The following is a 25,000-nucleotide window of genomic DNA, read 5'->3' as shown; positions in this document are numbered from 1 at the left end:
GAGGTATTTTACCAGTTCCTGTAAGCGCGCGCTGCTGTTTTGGCCCGATCGCTGCTCTCCACGCGCTGTGGGAACAAAACGGTAAAATGTATCATGATATAAGATATGAAGATTGAATATAGGATTCAAAAACATCTTTTAGTGCGGACCAGGCTCAAATGACCATCATCCACATAGTACAGTATGTGTATGTACTATGTATGTGTGTGTGTGTGTGTGTGTGAGCGTGCGCGCACGAGATGCAGCACCTCCTGGAGGTTGCGTGGGAGGAGACGACACAATGAATAATACTAAAAATCATCAACATGGTCTGAACTCACACTCGACTGACAGCTCCGTGTGTGTGTGTGTGTGTGTGTGTGTGTGTGTGATGTGTGTGTGTGTGTGTGTGTGTGTGTGTGATGTGTGGACCCCAGGCAGCAGGGGTGATAGACGATCTTATCAAAACAACTTGTGGTTTTTTTTTTCTTTCCTCTTTCACTTTTTTTTCCGCACTTGACCCTCCTGTTTAAAATTGTCCACCTCCGCCTCTTTTAACCCCTCGTTTTCCCACCTCAAGCCCCCTCTTTCCATGTCTCTTTGCTACTCTCCTGCCTCTTCTCCTCTTTCTTTATCTCCTCTCACCGCTCTGTGCACCTCCCTTCCTCTATGCTACATTTCTCTGCTCACCTCCCTTTCTTCCCTCCGCTCTCCTTTCCTCTCCTACTTTCCTTTCCTTTTTTTTCCCCTATGCTTTATTTTCTGTCCCGCTCCTTTCATTTCTTCATTTCATTTCATGCCATTTATTTCCTCTGCTTTCCTTCCCTCCCTCCTACTTTCCTTTCCTTCAATTCACATTCTATTTCCTTTAATTTCCTTGGCTTCCCTTCCATTTCCATTCCCTTGCTTTCCTTCCATTTCCTTTCATTTATTTTCCATTCCTTTCCTCTCCTTCGATCTCATCTTCATCTTTTCATATAGGACCTCGAAAAACATCCCTCACTATATACGTATTATTATATAAATGTATTATTACTATTACTTTTTTCTCTATTATAATTATCATCTTTTTGTGATCACTTTGAATTGCTCCCCAGTTTCCCCGTGGAAGCAGCCGCAGCGCAGTTTGACAGTGATGGAAACTGGAGACACAGCGCGAATGACATGCTGTCCAAAGCAAGCGAGGGCTGCACAGCAAACACCGGGGGGAAAAAAAATGGCGAGGGGGGGGGGGCGGGGGGGGAACGAAAGCCTCCTCCGTCACATCACATTCCGGTGGGTTTCCTCTTCCGACTACTGAGAAAACTGCTCGGTTGGCGCTGCGAGGGAGGACGCAAGTGTGGGCAACGGCCACTGATTTTCAACGGCTTTTCATCCTGAACCAAATCTGTCGCAAATCGCGTAAAGGAATGTATACTACTTAGTACTATTTCATCGTTTTTTTTGTTACCATTATGATATTACAGGACGTGCTATTGGATTGTCTTCACTGGAGCTTTCACCATTACAGTATGATATAATCGCCTGATTGCAGTTATTTGAGTTGATCGCAGTCCGTCTTGTGAAATCCTTTGATTCCGTCATCATAAATTTCCCGCCAAATCCCGGGGACAATTCGATGGTTTTGAACCCGCGTTGTAAATGAAGCTCATTCGCATATTGTTTGTTTGTGATGTTTTTATCACTTGAGGTTAGGGTTAGAGGCAAATTCACCATCTCTCCAAATATGTTCTAATGTTCAAGGTCAATAGATAGCGTGGTATATGTGGTATTGGCGTGATAATTAATCATCAACTAAAATGACACGATGGCACCTTTTGTACGACGACTGAGCACCCTCGGCGCCTGAAATATTCCTGTCTTTGTGACGTACATCAGCCGGAATGAGGGGGAACCTTTCCTTGCATCCACCGCACTGAGGTCAGATCGCAAATAAAGACAAGGATGTGTCAGACAACTCGCGGAGGAGATATACCATTTTTTTCCTGTGTGAGGGTCACGTTCAGGTTTGCTGTCTGGGCTCCAACTCTCCTCCCTCCCATGCAGGATCTTTTGAGCAGGTTATAGGCGTTTTCGGGGCCAAACAGTTCTGGGGCCTCCCCCGGGGGGGGAACTAGGAACTGGGGAGGTCCCCCGAGAACTAAATACCTTCAAGGGCTTTTTTTTCTGGTCGCGTTCGCGCCGGCAGTGAGAACGCTGAAGTGACGTCAGCCAATGGGGTTTCAGCGCCGCGTTCCGTGTTGTATTTAGTCCATAAACTTTCGCTTATTTCCACCCAAATCTGTTTCTGAACAGATTTGAGGCAAGAAATATGCAATCCGGTTGCTGAATCTTCACTCATATTGGATCCACAACACGCCATTTAAAAGCTTGGTTCGACTTTTCGTGAGGCAAGGGCACGCACCGGGACACCGCAGGGATTCTGTGTTTCGTTCCATTAACGACGGAAAAAATAAATAAAAACGAATAAATAAATACATCTACTATAAAAACACCATTTTTATTGTTATTGGTTATTCTTATAAATTGGTGCCAAGTGTACGTGGATGGTCGCCGCCCAGAGCGACGCGCCTCGGTTGGGGAGCACTGAGAACAGTCTGCCCCGGTCGAGAGTCCGTCCAGGTCCTCGGGGGAGGTCTGGGCAGTGGAGGCGCCGTTTGTTTTTTTTTAAACATAGATGTTAATGTTTTGGAAATAAATTGTGTGTAAATAAAGACATTAAATTAGGCGTATCTTTCGGCCCAGGTTGTTGTTAACGCAGGTTTTTAAATATGGCGGCTGCCGGTGCCGCATCGGCTCACGTTTTGGACCGATCGCCGTCCACTTACGTCACCGAAGGTTCCTCTTGTGCCAGAGCGGCAGAAGACGAGACAAGGGCGCGGTGAACTTGAATCCTCCCGTGGGATTAAAGCTGCACCTGGATGCAGGGGAGGAGCTGGGAGCAGCAGACTGAGCTCAGTTTGACAGCTCCGACACACCGCCCGGTTAAGACACATGTGGTGCCACTGGAGCTGCCTGCCAGACCAGTGGGGGGGCTTCACTCTATTTGTTACACTGGAGGTGGCGGGGATAGATTTCAAATCTCAGATTTTGTTAGATGAGGGCGGAGTGTGGGGTTAACGGTCAACAGTTAAAGGATAGGTGTGCAATTTTTCAGCCCAGGCCTTATAAAATTTTGGTTCCCATCATTTATGACCGTTCATAGCACAAACCTCGCTGTTCAAAAAAAACAACAACATTAAATCAGTTTTTTTCCAAAAAACTGTAAATTCGCAAGATAGTCAACTGTATTTGTTTTCAATCACACGGAAGGAGGCGACTTCACGGCCCGTGTCGCGAATTTGGTAGGGCCCTAGTCATCACTGACTGTTACTCAAGGTAACACTTCCTGCCACATAATGGCATGCTTCCCGGGTGCTCTGCCACCTCTCCATGTTGTCTCAAGGCGGCTTTCTGTTGTGAACCGTCACATACTCACACACACCAACCCTCGGAATTCCGTGATCTCACTGGACCGGCAGCTTGGGAAGGTCGACGAAAAGGAGTTTCATATTGGTTTGACGACTATTAAAGCGATAGTCGTGGGACGCATCACTCTTATTCACGGGTACACTGTTTTGGATTTGCCATTGTTTTCTGTGGGGAAGAAGGTTCTTACATTGACGATGGACTCCTTGGTCTGGGCCATGTCTGAGATGACGCCGTCTGTGATGATGAGCAGAACAAAGTACTGGGAGCCGTCTTTAATCGACGCTGCGTACCTACAGAACAAACACACACACACACACACGCGCGCACACACACTGCATGAAATGAAGGATTCTGCGGTGTGTTTGTGTTGGCATGCATTTCTTGCATTCAGTGTATCCGCTGTTCTTCAATGCTGTTCTACTGATTTCGGTGCTAATCTACTGATTTCTGTGCTAATCTACAAAGCAAACGTCACAATTTAAGACCGTACGTCTCAGCGCACGCGAGCCACGGTGGAAACTTCACATTCTTAGAAACAAGGGGCGGATGCACACTCTCACGCCTCCATTTGCATCCATCCATCCATCTATCGCTGTATCTTTCTATCTTTATCTCAATCTTCCGGTTTCTCATTTCAATATGACCTTTACTTTCTCCTGCGTGAGAGACAGCAAATTTTCAAGCCCGTCCAGAGAAGTGAAAAAATTGCAAAGCGACGGTGAGTGATGTTTACAGATGAAGATGTTCTCGTAGCCTTCGTTTCTGCCGTGCATCGGGTTGTTTCTTCCTCCCTCACCTCTCCCCGCTGCTTTTTCCTGTTCCTCCGCGGCGCGCTTCCCCCGACTTCGCCTCATCCCTTCTCCCCCTTTTTAGATTTCACGGTTAAATTCAATTTAAAAGTTGTATATGCACACCGAGAGACACTCCAGTGCCCATCACTTTGGGTGATCAGAACCAGCCAGAGAGAGAGAGAGGGAGAGAGGGAGAGTCCCCATGAAGTTGTGAGAAGAGATAGAGAGACAGGGAGGGGTACACAGAGAGCAAGAGAGATCAGAGAGAGAGGAAAAGGAAACAGTTATTAAGCCGTGTGTGGGGAACAAGCCAGGCGGAGCACAGGGAAGGTGTTATTAAAAAAGAAGAAAAAAAAAAAAAGAACAGTAAGAGAAGATGGGGAGGAGAGGCTGCTAGTGGAGCACGGGGCAAGACGGTTAATGGGAAAGAGGCAGAGCACTGATGGGAAGTGAAGAATTAATGGAGTTTTAGGAATGAGGCCTAAAAAAGGAAGGAGGCTTCTCTGTCTGTCTCTGCCCACCACACCAATGAGAGAAATGCAACTGGCAGCATCCCCTTTGCATTCCCCGTTCCCTGTTTCAATGTTAATCTATTTCCTGATCTGCAATTTATATCAATTTACAAATTAAGATTAAGATTGCGCATCAGAATTCATTTTGACACGAGCCGCGGGGGTGTTGGGTAACTTCACACTGATTAAAATGGAGTCCCTATAACAGAGCGGATCTACTTTATTCTATCGAGTGCCTTTCCTCCCCATCTATCTATTGACTTTCCCTTTCTTCTTCCCTGTCTTTATCTCAATCTCTTGGTCCCGTATTTCAATGACCTATACTTCCTCACACATTATCAGCAGCACATTTTCAACGCCAAACGAAGTAAAGAAGAGACTGCAGAAGTGGGGGGGGGGGGGGGCGTGATGTCAGAGTGCCTCAAAAGAGTAACTCTGACATCACCGCTCCATCTTTGGGTTGAGGTGAGCCACAGGGGATCATTTCAGCTCCTGTAGGTGCTGGAAGATGGAAGACTTTTGCCTTTTTCTTTGAGGTTTTGTGTCATCGGGGTAGGGCGACATTGACTAAATCAATTATCACAATATTTCTTGATGAATACCTTGATATTGGTCATTTGATTATATTTTGGGGGTGATTATTGGCGCGTTCAGAAGGTATTTACACACAATAAATATTTGAGAATAATATGGATATTATAACCAAGCAAGTGGAGGTATTCATAACAGTTGGATGCAGTTCCGAAATATGCATTAGTCTACTGAAATGCAGCCTTAAACACTTACTAATAAAACTACATTGCCATCAGCAAAATCCGAGCTCATATGTTGCCCAGCCCTACATGACATTAACAAGAAATTGGGACCAGGATTTCAATATTCCCTCCAAAAATTAACACCCGATCACGCAATTTTGTTTTCTGGAAATGATCCCCCGCCTCAGTAAAAAGACCAATGAAGAGAAAATGGCAAGCTGACCCCGAATATCTTTTGAGATACATTACTTTTCAGAGGTTTACGCCCTCGCCTGGCTTTTCCGTTGTCTAACTCATGCAGATCATAATCAAATGTCATCAAGTGTGAAACGTTATCATCTGGTTTTGTTCTCTGTCGCCCCTCTCCCCTCCTATTACCTGAGAACTCTAACCACACATACTGTAGGTGATGGGAGTGAAAACCCGATCATTTGTTTAAAGGGCTTGAGTGTGTACCTCTCCCTGTGCTTATAGATGTCTTTTAATTGTAAATGTGTACCTGTGAAAATCTGTAGCTGTGAGTGCAACGGGGTGTTCCGTCAGACAAAGAAGTGTTTCGAGATTAATTGTGCGGGGCAGAGTCCGTGTGAACAGGCACTGTGGGCGAACACCGCTTGCTTCCACACTTTGCACACTACTTAATGAGGAGTTTTGATTTGGATGCCATTTTACACAGCTAAATAAATAATATGATTTACATAAAATTAATTGATCACATCAAATTGCGTCACTATAAATGGCTCGATGCTTAAACAAGACGGTTGAACTCTGTGCAGTCTGATAGCTGCTCTTGTTAAATAAAAGTGGCATAGATCCTGGATGGAGGTGGTGGGTCAGCTTTGCTGTTACTTTTACATATTCTTACTTCGACATACCTGTATCTTCATAATTAACAATTCCGAATACATCTTCATTTGCATGTATTCTGAATTATCCTCAAGCAGCATTCATTGGATCAACTTCAAAACATTGCTTTGATTGGTTACACACATACTTCTCCCTCAATTTTGATTTTTAAGCTGTTTGAAGTTTAAGGTGTTTTAAGTTGAAAACAATGAAAGACTACAGGCTCAACAATTTCTTGTTTTTGATCCAATGACTCCAAACCAACGTATTTTTTCAGTGTAATGCTGCACAACAATTACTTTTTCTCCCTCCTTTCCTCTCCAATCCCCCTGTTTCTCCTCCCACAGGGTAATTAATAACTACACGCACCAGACAGATCTCTTATTAGGCCCCCTTAGCGTTTTGGAGAAATCATAATTTACTGCTGAAAGTATGGCAGCGCCGAGTTGATTTATATCGATTGCCATGGCAGACCAAACTTTAGCACACGGTTTGTGTGTACTTATATTTCTGTGTGTGTGTAGGTGTCTCAGTGTGTGTGCGTGTGTGTGTGTGTGTGTGTGTGTGTGTGTGTGCGTGCGTGCGTGCGTGCGCGTATGTATGTGTGTGTGTGTGTGTGTGTGTGTTACCTGGCGACGTGGTTGATAACAGGGGAAAAGTTTGTGGGCCCGTAAAGGTGAACTGACTTGAGGCTCTGGTAGTACACTTCCATCACTCCCTCGATCCCCGCACAGTACGGATTCTGGGGATTCCCATTCTGGACGGAGATTTAAAAAAATAAATAAAAATAAAAATAAAAACGACAGGGAGACGGGGGGAGACGAAGGAGGAGGAATGACGAAGGCGGGATGTAAGGAAAGGAGAAAAGAAGCGCGTGGAGGAGAGGGAAAGCCGAATGATGAGCAGCGAGGAGGTGAGGATGGGAAAAAAGAGAACAGCAAAAGGAGGCGATGAAAGATGGGAGAGGGGAGGAGAGGGGGGAGGAAAGAACAGGGGTCATACGGAGGGAGGGAAAAAGAGAGGAGAGCAGATGAATAAATTTTCTATTTATTAATTCTATGTTAAGGCAGCGGAGCTTCTGCCTTTCCAAACAAATAGTTGTTTTATTTAGTCTGGGGTGTTGGAGACCTTAATAAAAATCAAAAAACGAGTAACGGGGGATGGGTACTGTAACGTGCGTGTGCTGAATCGTAGTTTAAAAGGTGCTTTTACAGACCAATACATCCAACAGATGTTGCAAACAGCTTGAGAGACACAGACATAAGTAGAGAGCAAAGTCATTATATATTTTTTAAAATACACTTTGAACCAGTGAGGTGCCTCATCACAGGGAGTCCATCTTTGTAAATGTGTTTGCGCGTGTGTGTGAGAGTTATTTTTACCCTTGGGATGTTTTTCTCTGAGGGTAAGTATGTATTTGCTTTATGCATAAAATATACGCCATGCTTCCGGTTTCCAGAGGACAGCAGCCACCTTCTTGATGTGCCAGCTGTGTGTGTGTGTGTGTGTGTGTGTGTGTGTGTGTGTGTGTGTGTGTGTGTGTGTGTGTGTGTGTGCGCGCCTTCCAGATCAGCTGCCAGGCTGCAGGAGCACACGTAACATCGCTGCTTTCTCCAAACACACCAGTGTGGAACTAAGCAGCTTTCAGATAAAAGACTCTAAGTTGATTTAGAAACTGCCCAGGACTTATCGACCGGACGCTTCCTTCAATATAACAAGAGATGACACTAAATAGAAGCAACCATGTTTCCCAATCCAGAGCCCTTTTACCAGTATTTTACAACAAATACAATTTTGTGGACATTACTTCTGTGCAACATATGTACGGGCAATACTATGCAATACTAGCTGGCTACATGGAATAATACATTTTATATTTGAGAAGCTTAATCTTACATTTCACTACATGTAAAGACATTTGATCATGTAAATTAAACACCTAGAATTAGGTTGAGTGGAATGCTTATGTTTGGGGCACGTTTGTGAATTTTGAATGAAAAATCGGACTGAAGAACAACAATTTTATCGCTGTTTTGTGGGAATACTGGAAAGCATTCTGGAACCTACGACTGCCAACAAACCCTGGCCATGTAACAAAACCCAACGCTCAACTCCAGGTTCCTTTTCCTTGTTTGGGTTTCCCTCTGTGGATGCCGTCTTGATGAATTCTGGGACATCTGGGTCAACCCGGTGAGCCAAGTCACCAACAGATGCATCCTCGGTATTTGCGGCAGTTGAAGAACACAAAGGACAGGGTCCGACAATAACGGCTTCCCAGTTGCCCTGGGCAACAAGATTTGGACTATTAACCATTATCAAAAAGTGTGGTATACTTCCATTTGTTCAGAAACTTCAACCAAGAAAAACATTTTTTTTCCTGGCGCATTGATTTCCTCAAAAATGGTGAAACAACTGAGAATATTGGGATAGGGATTATAATTATATCGGCTCGTTTATCTTGGTTTTAAATGATTATAATTTGGCACCAACAGCTGATGCATGGTTGCCATCTTGGTAGCTCCTTCTATGCACCGGCGTCCTGTCCATTCCCCTGACGTGCTCTCACCAGGGCAAACTCGTGGGAGACGCGGCCGTCGGGCGGCAGCTTGGCGCCGAAGCCCAGCGCCGGGAACATCTTGTCGCTGTCGTAGTCCTGGATGATCTCCCCCACGGCCTTCAGGGCCATGGCGTAGGCGTTCATCTGGTAGGGGCTCATGTAGTGCAGCGATGTGGGCTGGGCGGGGTTACCTGGGCAACAAGGGGGGCAGAGGGGATTAGGCGTAGAAAACAAACAAATAAACAAACAAACAAACAAATAGGCAGGCACGGACGAGCAGACGGAAAGACAGACAGACAAACAAACTAACTAACAGGTACGCAGGTGTACACATTCACAATGTATGCACACAACGCCGCATTTCGTAATAACTTGCTTATACATTTGACCGTTGTTATGTAACCACATAAACTAAATTCATAATAACTTGTCGCATTTTATAATAACCTCAACGCTGTGGTTTTACGTATTGCGGGGCTTACAAAAGTCTGACTTGACAAGTAAAACACAATCATGTAGTAAATTGTGATACTTGATATAAATGGAGTCAGCAATTTTTCTTGCGACGTTCGATAATGTGTTAAATTATTGCATATTATTGCATCATAAATCATAAATATTTGTAAGCACCACAATATGTAATAACTCACAGGTTGTTAGAAATCTGCAACACCCGCAATATTTTTATGTCTTGCGTTCTAGATGCAGGATCAAAAAATGCGGCAAATTATTAAAGAGGCCCTATTGTGCTCCTTTTCCACAAGCTACCATAGGTCTCTGAGGTTCCCAAAACATATCTTTGAAGTTTGTAACTGAAAATACCACTCAGATTATGCATTCTAGCCATTTTAACTTGCCTCTATAACCCTCCTGTTCATGATGCTCCGCTTCAGTGTGTGTGTGTGTGTGTGTGTGTGTGTTTTTTTTACGGGTTTCCTAAAGAAAAATCTACACCTTTATTTCTCAATTTTGAAGGTGCAGTGTGTAGAATTTAGTGGCATCTAGCGGTGAGGTTGCAAAACACGACGAACTGAACACCCTCCCCATGTCGGTGCAACATGGCGGCCTACGTGGAAGAGACGGTGGCCGCCAATCTCGAAAAACGACAAATTCCCTCTCTAGAGCCAGTGTTTTGGTTTGTCCGTTCTGGGCTACTGTAGAAACATGGCGGTGCCACATACTGTATTTTCATGGGATTATACACAAATTAAAACATGTTTATGAAATGTATATATATTATATTGCTGCCACGACTGTTCCCTAAATTCTACACACTGCACCTTTACGCACAGAAAATAAAAATAATAATAATATTTGAACAAATTACAGCAGTTTTCTAGGTTGATGGGCTGATCCCTCATTCCTTCAGTATTGAATGTAGAAATATCAGAAACGGCGTGACATCCCGGGACTATTTTAACGTATTACCACTGTGCATCTCCACTGCATTTCCGGGGTCACTCGAGTCCCCAGAACCTCAGCGCCCACATGATTCAAAAACCTCCTCGCAGCAAGCCACCGTCGCACCCTCTCGGGAGCGCTCATAATGGGATTCCTCAGACCTGCTTTCGCTATTAAGAGTTTCCCCTGAGAGAGCCTGTGGGCGTGTGAAGCTCCCCGGGCCCCGGAAGCTCTCATGTGTGCTACTGGGATCCGAGTTCATCTCCACGGCTGCTTATGCGTGACAGGGACGGATGACACAGAGTCTAATCATCATTACTGCTTTACAGAGATGGTCATTAAAAAATACTCTATTTCCAATCTACATACATTTGAATAAATTCTCGCTGAGCATTTCCTGCATCACGTGTGTGTGTGTGTGTGTGTGTGTGTGTGTGTGTGTGTGTGTGTGTGTGTGTGTGCATGTATGTCTGTGTGTGTGTGTCCGTGTACAGGAGCAGGCTTACCATTTGAAGCCGTGAAATCAATAGCGACGGTGAAGTTAATCTGAGTCCTAGAAGACAAAAATTAGAGAAATTATTCATTAATCAACACCCATCTGTCCTCCCACTCGCAGGCACGCACACACACACACACACACAAACTAACATGCTCACTCACCTCACAGACAAATTTCTGCACACCCACAAAACTAAATGCACATTGACGCACACACGCACACACACACACACACACACACACACACACACACACACACACACACACACACACACACACACACACACACACACACACACACACACACACACGCGCGCGCCGCTAATGTTATCCATGAAGCAATCAGCAGAAAATGAACTGCAGATATAATCAAGTTAAGGTGATCAAAGATTGAGGAGGGCTAACAAACCTCATCTTGTCCTTTGGCAGAGAGGATAATGAGAGGAGAGAAAAGTAAAGAGAGAGAGTGGGAGTGAGAGAGCGAGAGAGAGAGAGAGAGAGAGAGAGAGAGAGAGAGAGAGAGAGAGAGCGACGAAACAGAGAAGCCAGGGGGGAAAAAAAAACAGTTGAGGACTTAACTTGACCAAAACAGACAGGAGGAGAGGAAAGTGTGCAAGAGAAAAAGACAGATGAAAACAGACAAAGAGAAGGCCAATACACACACACACACACACACACACACACACACACACACACACACACACACACACACACACACACACACACACACACACACACACACACACACACACAGGAAAACCCGGCATCAGAGAGCCACTGTGTTGTGTGTCTGTCTGTCACTGTGGTTTTTTTGCTCGTAACAAAATGTGGCTAAGAGCTCTGTCATCTGTCACAGTCTTACACCCCCCCAGCACTCAACAACACACACACACACACACGCACGCACGCACGCACGCACGCACGCACGCACGCACGCACGCACGCACGCACATGCACGCACGATCACAGAATCTCCTCTTTGCACATCCCAGCTGATCAGGTACTGTATAAAATGTCTGATGAGTTCATATTTGTTGTTAATATGTACAGCACGATTGCATTCTACGACACATATTACGTTTCCTAAATATTAACACATACTGTATTGTACTATAATGTATATTATGTATTGAAATGCAACCATCCCTTTGAAATCGCAGTTGTTGTCGGTGGCAACAGTGTAACTTGTTTTGTTAACAACTTCTCACTACTATTTATTTATCAAATTTTTAGATAAATAAAATAACTTCCTGCTCAGAGTGAATAAAAAAAAAAAGTGGCCATGGAGAAAGTGTGGATTCTGAACTTGTCATCATTTAGCTCTGTCATGGGAACTTCTGCAAGGATTTTAACGTATGAATCTGATGACAAATTCTTGCCGTGCATAAGATCTTGCAAAAAAAGCAACAAATCTATAAGTTCTGTAAGTTAAGGCACAACTCTGAAATAATCAATAAAACACTGTCGAAAGTACAGACCCCAAGGTTGTCAGTTAACTTGATGTCAAATTTTCTCCTATTTTCGGCTGCTGGCGGCTAAGGCATTTTTGGAGTTGACAAAATCATAAATCACAAATCAGAGTTTGTGGTGTAAAAAAAACGGTTCCATGCCTCAGAGGTAATACGGTTTATTTTGCCGATAGACAAGAGTGAATGGATTGGAAAAGGGTAAAAAAAAAAACTCCCCCACTCTTACCTTTTTTGGTACTGATGGGGAAGGGTCATTTACGTCACGCTTTTTTTTTTTGTTCCCCCTTCCCCCTATTTAATCCTTTTATTGTTTCCAACGCTGATGCTCTGACACCGCCCGGGACCGTCAATAAGGTGCAAATAAATGAGAAAAGCAGAAAAGCATCTCAGGTCACGGAGGGTGACGGCGTTAAGAAATATAGAACGACGGAAGGAGAGACGGCTTGGCGGAGGATAAACAGATGGGGGGGAATGACAGGAAGCAACAGGGAATTCATCAATTAATTATAATTGGATGCATTTAGTGTTTAGGCCGAGGCTCCCATGTCTGCCTTGGAACACGGGGCTGGGGCTTTTTAGGCAGGCTGGCCAGACGCCCGCAGCGGGGAACTGTCTCCTCCAGTTAAACTGGAGATATTAGCAGAGTCACAGCTCGAGAGGAGAGAGGGCGAGATGAGAAGGCGGGGAGGGATCAAGGGGGAGTGGAGGAGGGACCAGAAAGGAGGAGAAGAGGCGAGCGGGCACAGAAGACAGATCAGCAAAGAGGGGAGAGGGGATTACATTGGAGAGAGAGAGAGGGAGGGAGAGGGGGGAGGAAAGAGGAGTGCTGGGAGGAAGCTCTGCATCCGCCAGTTTTTTTTCGCCACTGGATAATTCATAGAGGCAAACTCGGCGGCTTGGGAGCGGCCGCGCGGGGGAGAGTCGCCGGTACTGGCGTGCAGAGCTCGTGCTTCACACTCCTCACGATGTCGAGAAAGGCGGCAATGTGTGCGGACCAGACGACGGACGCCGACCGTTTATAAAACTGAATGCGTGGGCCTGGTGGGCGGGGAACACGGCTCGCTGCGACTGCAGAATTATATTTTTCTTTCAAGGCAAATGTCTGTGTTGAACTTTGAACCACCGTCGCGTTGGATGGTCAAAGGGATGGGAGCGCGATCATGGGGGGGGGGGGGTGTCACCGGGAGTGTCACCGTGAGGCGCTCATCGGGGGTTTGCTTCCACCACCCCTGCCGGGCCTTGTCTTTCCAGCCCGAGGAACCCGCCTGGCCGATAGCTCCCTGCCCCCGGGCGAGTTATCCAGGCTCCAGAGAGGATGCCTTTCACGCGTTCTGTCCCCCAGCTCACAGATCCGCCCTCCAATCGGAAGGCGCCTTCCTGGAGCTTAGGGTGTTTTGTCGAAGCCTGTAGGAGACCGCCGTAGACACAGGAATATCAGAACTCCTCTGGCGAGCCCTCGGTGCGGGAGAAGCCTTCTCTCGAAGCTCAGCGAAGAGTAACCCGTCTTACGCTTCTACCCCAGTGGGTTATACATAATTGCTGCTGTTGGTTCAACGTATTTGAGTTTCCGCGACAGCCTGTTCATCTTGATTATGGTAGAACACCATAGAAGGCATGGAGACGTATGGGTTGCGTGCTAATAACCCACGGCAAACCATAAAACAACAAACAACACCATAAAAACTGTAAAAAACCTATATCCTTTATAAATCATCATTAAAATGCTTTTTTTTTTTTTTTACGTAATTTTTCAAACCCAGGGCTTATTAAAATGTTGTTTCCAAACCAGTTTGTTCTCTGATTGGACTTAATGTAAAGTTTTGGGGTTATTATGGCAGTCGAAAAAAAAAAAAACTCGGAGCATTTCTCGGCGTGTGCGTGATGCACTTTTGCCAAATGTTTTCGAAAGATTTCCCTTGTCTCCTCCCTTACATGCAAAACCCAGAGCGGGGACTCCTCGTGCGTGTGTGAGAGCCCGGCGGAGGGAGCCGGCCCCGGCCCCGCCCCCACCCCCTCGCGCATATATAGAGAGAGAGAGAGAGAGAGAGAGAGAGAGAGAGAGAGAGAGAGAGAGAGAGAGAGAGAGAGAGATAGGGAGAGAGAGAGAGAGAGAGAGAGAGAGAGAGAGATAGGGAGAGAGAGAGAGAGAGAGAGAGAGAGAGAGAGAGAGATGTCTCTTCTGATAATAGCGAATTTGCTTCTTAGACAAACATCTTAATCTTCTTTCAAGTTAGAAACGGGATACATAGCCTAAGCACAGACAAAATCAATTTCCTTCATTTCTCATATACCGTTAACAGTACCGGTAACATCGGAGCTTATTGATTCGACGGTCTTTAATAATTTAGCCCCGGGGCCAAATATTCGCATTGAACAGCCGAATCTGATTTGACTGACAAAAGAGTCGGGTACAGCCCTCGTGGGCTATCAGACGAAAACTACTGTCCAACGGCCTAGACGCCGACCATGAGTCCTGTGCATGAGCCTGAGACAGTGTTGGTGTCTGAGCCTGAACTTTGACCCCTCTGTTGACGCGTGAAAACGTGTTTACAAAAATAGAACAACCATCACTGGAAAGTGACGCTTTAATGGATTTGTCACGGTACTACCGCTGCATGTATTATGCGTTTTCGAGGGCCTCGCTGTACATTCTATGCCTCATATCTCACACCGCCCGCTACTTCCACATAAATAGATCCAAAGTTGTGTAGATATTATGGGAATTCAATACCCCGCCCGCCCCAAGTATACAACTCCATAAAAAGAGGGGAAATTGCAGAAAGAGGCTTTGCTGGAGGGACTGGTGCAAGGACAAAAGTGGAGCGAAAATTCCAACTATGTAAGCTGGCACTGACAGGCTTGAGCCCCGCAGCCTAAATTATGCATGCCCTCTTTCTCTCCCTCACACACACACACTCACACACACACACACACACACACACACACACACACACACACACACACACACACACACACACACACACACACACACACACACACACACACACACACACACGGCGGGAGGGTTCCAGAGAGATTCCTATGCTCCCTCCCAACTGAAAGTCTGGCCATGAAATGGGAAAAAGAAAATAATTAGAAACTCAATGAGGGAGGAGGAGAGAGCGAGAGATGCCGCCTGGCAGATGGATAGATTGTGAATAAATGTGCAGTGACAAATATGTCAGGAAGTCCTTCATAAACAAATCAGTGCATGGCGTGACAAGATTCACAATCGATCCTAACAACAATATTGCACCTGTGACATGAGTCACGGGGCCACACGGGGGTATTTTGTACACAATGCGAGTACGCCAATCACTTTTTTTTTATTTTTTCACCCTAAAAGATCATTCGCTGCGTTTGACATTATCACTTTCAGTGGGGATACCTAGATTTCTGAGACAGAGAGGTGAGGAATTACAATGCAAAGTGCTTTTTGAAAGGTCAGCTGTAGTCCTCTGTGCTCAATGAGGTTAGATTGAAGCATCCGCCCACTTGCTCTGGTGTTTGCCCTTGGTGCCCTGTGTTCCTGGGTATCTTACAGATAAAGGAAAAGCCCACAAGCCACATTTCAAGCAGGGTATATATCCACATATGACTGTGGATACATTGCCTTGTGTGGACGTAATAAAGCCCGGGCTTTATTATTTAAATAACATTTACCATGTATTTATTAAATACAAATGTTGGTTGCCATCATTTATACCTGTTCACGGCAAAAAGTTTACAAATGCTTTACGATTGAGAATCTCTGCAGCAGCTCGTCACTGTGCTTAAAACCGGTCCAACAGGGCAAAGTTTGAGGCGTTAAAAAAAAGATGGAAAAAAAAGATAAAGGTTTCCTTATCGAAAACGAGAAACTCACCACATAATCAGTTTTTGTCTACGTTATACCAGCAAAACAATGGACCTTCTCAGGTTTTTCCAGTTTCTTTTTACATTTCGGCAAGATCCGCTCTTTTGTCTCCCTCCATGCTCATGTAAGAGGACTGGAAATTGTCTCACTTCCTACTGTCAACACGATGGCCAACGTCACACTCTGTGATGTGCTGTGGAAGTTAGCTTAAAAAATAGCTTATAATAAAATGTGATATTACGGTTTTTAAAAACTCCAGGTCAAAAAATACACTTAAAGATACTTTGGGCTAAAATCTGCATATCCTGTTTTCAAAAATGGTTTTACTCTTTCGCACTGACACACACACACACACACACACACACACACACACACACACACACACACACACACACACACACACTAGAAGCGGCAGAACAAGCCGTGGAATGACGGCATGGAAACTCAGTAGAAAGAGTAAAAAAGGACAAGATGTCTTGGAAAGCCTGATAAGGAGGTTGTGAATCCAAGCACACCGGACAGGGTCATATTTGTTTCCAGAGGCAGCGGGTCTTAACCGCTGTAGGGTGTCTGGGCTCACAGCGGAGGGGAGATACGACAGCTAACGTGACTGGTTTCACAGCTTAGCCCGCCTGTAAGGAGCAAACCTTATCTTAAAATACCCTGAAGGGATCCGAGGCTGAAGGGAGGCTCCCTCAGCCCTCCTTACGGGAAACTTCAAAAGGGCGGCGGACCAGCTTTGCCATGTGTTTTTCTTCTTCACCGACCCGCCCATGGCAAGCTTGACTCGATCCGTTGCTTTGGAGAACATTTCGCATTGAGAATGACATTCCTTCAATGACTGCTGAAGCCTTCTGGGTAAACTTGTAAGGCACAATCGGACATACGGCGCCTTCTTATCCAAGTTGTCTTGAGACAGTTATCGATCCAGGACGCTGAGTGCTGCGCTCCTTTGACTTCTGCTATTTGGTGATTGTATCACTTAAACTACTTTACATTCATTCACAATTTCTACAAATCGTAGCTTCAATAGTTAGTTTAATATACATTAGCCATTGATTCCGCCTGAATCATATAATATTCTTGTTCTTGAACTGCTTGTTCTTGTTTGGGGCTCCCGAGCTTGCGTTTGTATCGAGTACAGACCGGCGTTTACCGGAATCTACTACAATCAACAGTTATCTGCTGGTCTTTTTCTTTCTTCTCTCCATTTCTCGGATTTGACTCCCGCGAGTGTGTTGGTGAAGCTTGTTGGAGAAATTTATATATATCCTCGAGGATCACCAAGTTGTTACGTTGTAGAAAACCTTTCTTAACCCTGTTTTAATCAATTACTAAACTTCTGTTGATCAATTCAAGTATGATAACTATTACAACCTGTTTTGATCAAATACTAAACTTTTGTTGATCAATTCAAGTATAACAATTACCTTCGAGGTTCTCCGCGTGTTCGTTGATGGGTTGGAGGTCAATCAGAGGACGTATCACAAATTTAGGAGTTAGTCATATTCATTGTCAGTCAGAATCAAAAAGTACAGCAGGGTCAGTTTGTGAAGTCTGAGCCTGGGCTCCAGGAGCGGCGCTCAGCCAAGTCCGAGCCAAGTCCGAGAGCCCCGATGCTTCTTCCCTGGACCCTTATATATTCTAATGTACGTGCCGAACCACATGTGCGCAACTAGTCACAAAAGGACATATGGATCACAAAGAACTGACTCCAACCAGAGGCGCACTTGCAGAACAACATAAACAACGTGTACCCAAGCGGAACAACATGTACAACACGTACACAAGCGTAAAAGTACAGGAACAACATGTGCGCGACTGGTCACAAAAGGACATTTCCAACCAGAGGCGCCATATTATTTCTTACAAGCTCCGCGAACCTCGGATTACACGGGCGACAAGCTACACCAGCCACAGGCTACACCGGCTACGAGCTACAGCTGCTAACAGTTAGCAGCTTAGCGGCTACAAGCTACAAACAAACCGACACATTGACTGCTGCTCCGACACAGCGGTCAGTAAGGACCCGTGCTCCTCTTGCACCCTGCCCCTTGAGAGGTTGTCCCTGCTAGATGGACGTGTCAGTCAGTTAGAGCAGAATAATCTGATAGCTTCAGATGAGAGGGGCACCCCCGATTGCGTGGGTCGTAGCCGGCCCGCTAACCAGCCTACATTAGTCCTAAGCGGCCTGCCAGCAGTGGAGGGCCTGTTGAGGTTTTTAATAGATTTGCCCCTTTAGCTAGTCCTACCGCAGCCAATCCTCCTGGCTCCCGCACCTTAGTTATAGATGACCCCATCAACCGCCACGTCAGGCTTAGAAGGCCAGGCCACAGTAGTGTGATTACCTAGGGCCAGAGCACCTGACATTGCTAATGTCTAATAATCAATGTCAACAGGAACAGCCATAAAAACAGGCACACAAGGCTGACAACAGCTATTCTGATATAGTTATTCATGTCGGCTCTAATGATGTGAGGATGACGCAATCAGAGATTACAAAGAGTAACATAGCTAGAACTTGTGATTTTGCCAGAAAGATGAGTCTGCATCTAGTATTCGTCTCTGGTACCTTGCCTGTGAGAGGCAATGATAAAAGGTTCAGTAGATTTGTGCCGCTTAACCGGTGGCTGGCTAAGTTCTGCAGAGATCAGGGACTCCCCTTTGTAGATAACGGCCCTCCTTCTGGAGGGGACCCGACCTGATGAGGATGGACGGCCTTCACCCTAACAGGGAAGGCGCCATGATTCTTTCTCGGAAAAGAACGGGTTTGGGTCAGGCATGACGCCTCGCTCTAGAGCCGGTTGGGACACAGGTGAGTAGAGAGCCTGGTAGTACCACTTTAAATGGCGTGGACTCCAGCCTAGCCAAGGAAGGGCAGGCTAATAGTAAGCCTGCACATGCTACACCCTCAGAGGGTGTAGAGTCTGCCAGTTTAGCTAGCATTATTCAGGACATTAGTAACTTGCTGAGCATACTAGAGAGGACGGATCATGGCAGACAGACAATGCTTTAGATACAGTGGCCCCACTAAGAATAAAATGACTGTGAAATGTGAAGAAACCAACACCTTGGTTTACAGATGAGAACTGAGCACTTAAGAAATCCTGTTGGAAACTTGAGCGTAAATGGCGTGCAACTAAGCTGGAAGTGTTAGGTCAGGCATGGGGTAATAGTTTGCTGAACTACAAACTTTCTCTCTCATTAGCCAAAACAAAGTATTCCTCCATTAATCCTAAACCGTTATATGATACAATAGCTATGCTAACCCAAAAGCAGCCTATTCTCAACAGCTCCCCCTTTACAGCTAATGACTTCATGAAATTCTTTACTCAGAAAATTTACCTTATGAGAGAAGAGATTAGAGCTACTCTGCCTCAACCCTAATTTAATTATTCCGATAGTGAGAGTGGAACAGGCACTAGGGCAGATGGTGTAGATAACCACTCAAACCTTGATACATTGTCTCTTGAAACTATCACAGCTAGTAAGTGCAACAAAACAGACAACATGCTTACTAGACCCACTCCCTGGAAAACTTGTTCAAGGGCTGTTCCCAATTCTCGGACCCTCTATTCTTAACATTATTAACTCATCTCTCTCCTCTGGCACTCTACCTTTGGATTTTAAGACAGTCATGATTAGACCCTTACTCAAAAAACCCAACCTCGACCCTTATAGGCCAGTATCAAATTTCCTTAAAAGGATCCCCTGCTCCCGCTGACAACTACGAAAACACATTATTATTATGATTATTGCAAAAGTTACTTATTTTGTATTTGTTAATTTCATGTTGATGCACGGTGCTTCCACCTTTTCAAGTGGGGTTAACTAATACAAAAAATACACAATAATGCCCCTACAGTGCGCAAATGCCACTAACTATTTAGCTTCCTCTATGCTGTACCAAATTTGTTGGGCCACTGCATGTAGTTGAATAGCAGACCGTGATTGGTTCGTCATTGGTATGACACAAATTTTGTGACTTGTCAATGCCTAATTCTAACTCTCCCCCCCCCCCCCCCCCCAGAAACCATCATAGCTTTCAACATGAAGGCGGCGCAGTAGTAATAAGTTCTGCAATTTTTATTGGCCAGGATGCCAGGTCTGAAAAAGTCATACAGTATTTGTGTGTCTGTGTTTCTGTACTTGTGTTTGTGTGTCAATGTGCACAGATAAACATATCGCCCCCAAAAGCCACACCGCCACATTTATCTGTTTGATTTCCACCAGTTCACAGGTGGGAAACAATCTGCTGCGGCTCCAAAAGGTCCAGATAACCACAGAAGAAGAAAGAGGGAAAAACATCCCCGGGGTGAAAAGAGGAAGTAGAGATCAGATTAGATGGCAGTATGGGGAGTCAAGTGATAAGAGTTTCTTCCCTTCGGTGGAGTAATATCACATCTGTTCTTGTCTGTAGAGCATCGCCGCAGTGTTAAGTACAGATTAGATGTCACCAACTGATCGTGGTAAGTGGCTTGTGTGTGTGTGTGTGTGTGTGTGTGTGTGTTCATGTGTGTATAAATAATTTAAGTGTATCACAAACACATTGTGTCTGTGTATGTGTGCTGTGAATGTGTGCAAGTACGGCATCTCTCTGTTGCTGTACTGTATATGCCCACTGTATGTGTGTGTGTGTTTCTTGTGCTTGCCTTGCCTTGTTTAAATATGTGCATCAGTGCACCATCATATAAGATAAGATTATCCCCCGAGTGGTCCATCAGTGGGTATTTGTAGGGTAGGTGTGTGTCTTTCGATAGATAGATAGATAGATAGATAGATAGATAGATAGATAGATAGATAGAATTTTGCTGAAAAAAATTGGCTAGAAGATAGAAAAGTTCGGACTATACAATAAACTTAAAAATGTAAATATTATAACATATATAATGATTAACTTCCAGATAAACAATACATATGAACCAAAAAACTAACAAAAAGCAATAAAATAAACCTTAAAAAAATGAAAAAGAAAGAAAAAAGATAAGTTAAAGTTAAAGTTTACTATTTTGTTCAAATGTGTGTGTGTGTGAGAAAGTGTGTAGTGATACAAATGGGGGATGCCTCTCAGCCAGCTGTGTCTACGAGGGCTTTTCTCCTGCTGCCAGGGAACACAATGACTCAGCTAGGAACCAATGAAATAAAGCCGTGTTGAGTGGGAAGGGGGGCTAATGAGAGCATCGCACACTGCGTTCACACACAGTCGGAATCCGCTGCCGGTTGCGTCTTTTGATTTTGTACACAATTATATGATCACAAAATAAATAAAATAAAAATTCTCCTCCGCAGCTGCAGTAACAAAAGGCAGAATTGTGAGCGCGACGCAGCGGCGGTCCACAAAAGAAAGCGAGAAAGTTAAGACCGCAGCTCGAGAACAACGAAACAGGAAAACCAACAAAACAAACCGCTGAATTTTGCAGGAAAAACAAACAATTATTATATATTTTTTTACCTCTGTGGGTCCACATTTGTGCTGCACACAATAAATAAAAATCCTTTGACACAGGGGCGTTGCTAGGATAGAAAGACGTCAGGGGCTTAGCCCAAACAGGCTCGAGAAAGTGTCCCCATTATGCACGGCGTGAGTTTCGTTCCATAAGGAAACGGAGTTAAATAAAACTACAACCAAAATAAAAACACACTGTTTTGCTGTACACACCGATCACAGGGCACCGTGGCTGGCACGCTGTGGGCAAAGTCAGTACCGTCAGAGGGAACGATCAGGGCGCAGAGCTTGGGGGCTATTGCCCACCCCTAACGACGCCGCTGGTTTGGCGGTTAAGTCTATTTCAATGTACATCTAACACAAGGTACATTTCGAGGGGTTACTCTACCCAATTGTGGAAAAATAAAAACCAAAAAACATCCGCAAACCTCCAGGTCTAAACCTTCTAAGACTCCGCTCTTGAAAAGAACAAGTAAAATAATGAAAAGGGGAAAAATAAAACACTTTTGAAGTGAAATATCTCTTCAAAATGTCACCAAGGAGCCCGCTGTCCTCTTTGGCAGATCTCCCAGCGCCCCGAAGAAGAAGCATCTCGCATGCATGAGCGCGCCGACCGGCCTCAAAACGCCACCGGAGGTCACGTGACGCCACCTCGGCGGACGATTGGCAAACAGATGTAGCCGGCTGGCCCGCTGACCATCTGGCCACCAGGCAGGAGAAGAAAGGACAGAAAAGGGGGAGAGAGTTAGAAGTTAGGAAAAGAGGACAGCAGATGGAAGGTGAGCGAGGGAGGGGGTCAATGAAGGGAGGGCTAGGTATTCCAGCTGCCTTAACTTCGATTTAAGTTTGCCGCCAAAACGCAAAGTGGCCTCAGTACCAACACCAAAATTGAATTGAAGTGTCTTTGGGATTCCCTGGAAAGTCTTGGGTGTTCGGTGAACTTTCCAGAACGGGTATGAACTGGTACTATATGTACTAATTCTATGAACTGTCGCTCTATGAACTGTCATGAAGAAGTGTAGAAGCGAATGATGAGCGGAACGCGGCAGATCCAAGGCAGCGAGAAGTTTGGGAAACAGAGGGGAAAGTATAACGGGGAGATCCGGGACGAAGCGACCGGAGGAGAAGAGGGGAGAAAAGGACAGAGGATCAGAGCAGAGGAAGGAACAGGATAAAACATCAGAGAAGCAGGAGGGGGAATTTCGACGGATGCGGTTACAGCCGATAAACCCCGGGACGCATCTGATCAGTAGACGTCGCCACGTTGGAGCTGTAAAGTCGACGCCGCAGTATAACACAAATGGAACGCCATCTCCCCTGTCACTCTGAGTATCCGCGTTGTGCATTCCATGGAACATTAGGTCCGAGGACGTGCTATGAGAACAGAGCACGTCGGAGGGAACAGAGTACAGATGAGAAGCACTCCCAGCGCAAACTCGCTCTTTGTGCGGACCGGACGGCACCGGCTCGTCCCCCCATTGTACGGCGACCCGGAGTGAACCCCGGGGACAATGATATCTGTCGCTCATTTTTTTTTTCCCTCTCTCGTGAGGCGAGCTCTCCAGAAAGAGGCGCCGGCGCCCGACGGGACGAGACAGAGGAATCAGAGTCCGTGCAGAACGACTCGACTCCCCTTTGTCGGGAGCCACAAGTGGTGGGAGCGTTTTGCGAGAGGCAATGACAAGGGGGAGGGCGGTGGCGCCATTGATTGAGATGGAGCCCCTCTTCATGGCTGTCAACGTCGCTAATGGGTGGCGCCTCACGCTGCCAATTAGGTCCGAATGAACAATTAGAAGAGGGCGTCGGGTTTGACAAGGAGAGCTGTCAGTCAGGCGACGGAGGAGGCGTGAGTGGGGGAGTGGGGGGCGCACGGAAACCCCGGTGCCTCCCTTTCATTGTGCTTTGTTTTGCCCACGACTGTCGCTATTTTATTTTCCTTTGGCTTGATGAACTGGACATGCTGCAAGTTGAAGTTGAAGTTGAGTTTCACAAGGAATAGATACAGCGGTACCTTGATTTACGAGCGCACTAAGCACCGAGTTTTCCGAGTTGCGAGCCGTCGTTCCGTCGATTTTTTTGCATTGCTTTGTGAGCAAAAATTAGTTACGAGGAGCGAGCTTTGGGAACGCCGCCACTAGGTGGTGTGGCCAGCGAATGCGGCCAGCATCCAGCATCCAGCATCCAGCATCCAGCATCCAGCATCCAGCATCCAGCATCCAGCATCCAGCATCCAGCATCCAGCATCCAGCTTCCAGCATCCAGCATCCAGCATCCAGCATCCAGCATCCAGCATCCAGCATCCAGCATCCAGCTTCCAGCTTCCAGCATCCAGCATCCCACGTCTCACTCCTTCACTTCACGTGGTTACCTGACCGTGGAAGCGTCTCTTTCGTGTTTTGTGCTCACGTTTTGTGCTTTTTGTGCAGTTATTGTGCTAATTTTTTTTTTCTAACCCTGGGTCCTAAGAAAACACGTGCTGAGAAGAAGAAGAAGTGGATGATGTCCATTGAATTAAAGCATGAAATCATAGAACATGAGCGATTCTCTTCGACGTTCTCTTTTATTATGTTTTATTATGATTTTATACAATATTTGTTATTTATAAATACATTTTTCTTATTTAAAAACACACGTCACAGGGAAGGGCTTAATGGCATTTCAATTAATTTCAATGGGGAAAATTGATTTGCTATACGAGCAGACTGAATTACGAGCTCTGCCGCGCAACGAATTAAGCCCGTAAGTCAAAGTACCACTGTATTTTAAAAGTCAAAACCTCCACATGTTTGCTGGAGCGCTAAATCATAGCGAATGATCCAGTCAGCAACAGCTGAGAATATTATGCCGTTTGACTGGGTGCATTTAGGAAAGTTAAAAACAGCCAACATGAAAATTGGTTGGCGTTTGCTGGATTTGCAAAGGTGTTGCAGTCGGCGTTTTGAATGTTTTAAGGATGTCCTACAGTCTAAGGCTATACTCAAGAATGAGCATAAACTGCACACTTCTGTGGGTAAAGGGAGAGGTGCAGGGGAAGGATAAGGCGAGGGAGACAGAGACAGAGAGAGAGAGTGAGAGCCAGGGGGGGCGAGAGGGAGGGAGGGCGAGAGAGAGCAGCAAAGTTGAGAGGAATGGAAAGGCGGTGAAGGTGAGATGGCGACAGTGAACTCACAAAGTAGCTGTGCAGACGGTCTAAAGAGATGCGGACACATGAGGGATTTGAGAAAAAGGAGTGCATGAGAGAGGGAGAAGGAACGTGTGTATGCCAACGAGTGTGAGTGTGTGTGTGTGTGTGTGTGTGATATGGTACGTGAACGCCTGTTTTGGGTTGTGTGCGTGGTAGTGGGGAGAAATTCCTGTCTGGGAGAAAGTACACGACGAGGGTGTACACATCTGTGTAAGGATGGATGAAGGTCTGTTTG

At 45.6% G+C, this 25,000-nt stretch overlaps 1 protein-coding gene across 3 annotated transcripts in view; it reads right to left on the bottom strand.

Moving 5' to 3' along the window:
* The window catches only part of LOC307246567 (copine-8), a gene marked incomplete at both ends in the record, with an annotated part of 103,056 nt that overhangs the window by 1,578 nt on the left and 76,478 nt on the right, over positions 1 to 25,000 (bottom strand). For all 3 annotated transcript variants that reach the window (XM_080022531.1, XM_080022532.1, XM_080022533.1), the window contains 4 exons: positions 3,638 to 3,740; positions 6,984 to 7,111; positions 8,921 to 9,102; positions 10,819 to 10,865. In XM_080022531.1, coding sequence (XP_079878657.1) covers positions 3,638 to 3,740; positions 6,984 to 7,111; positions 8,921 to 9,102; positions 10,819 to 10,865 — 460 coding nt within the window. The remainder of the gene's footprint in view (positions 1 to 3,637; positions 3,741 to 6,983; positions 7,112 to 8,920; positions 9,103 to 10,818; positions 10,866 to 25,000) is intronic.

Source organism: Zeus faber (assembly GCF_960531495.2).
Source record: "Zeus faber genome assembly, chromosome: 21".
NCBI classification, from domain to species: Eukaryota; Metazoa; Chordata; class Actinopteri; order Zeiformes; family Zeidae; genus Zeus; species Zeus faber.
This window is presented reverse-complemented; position numbering and strand designations above follow the sequence as displayed.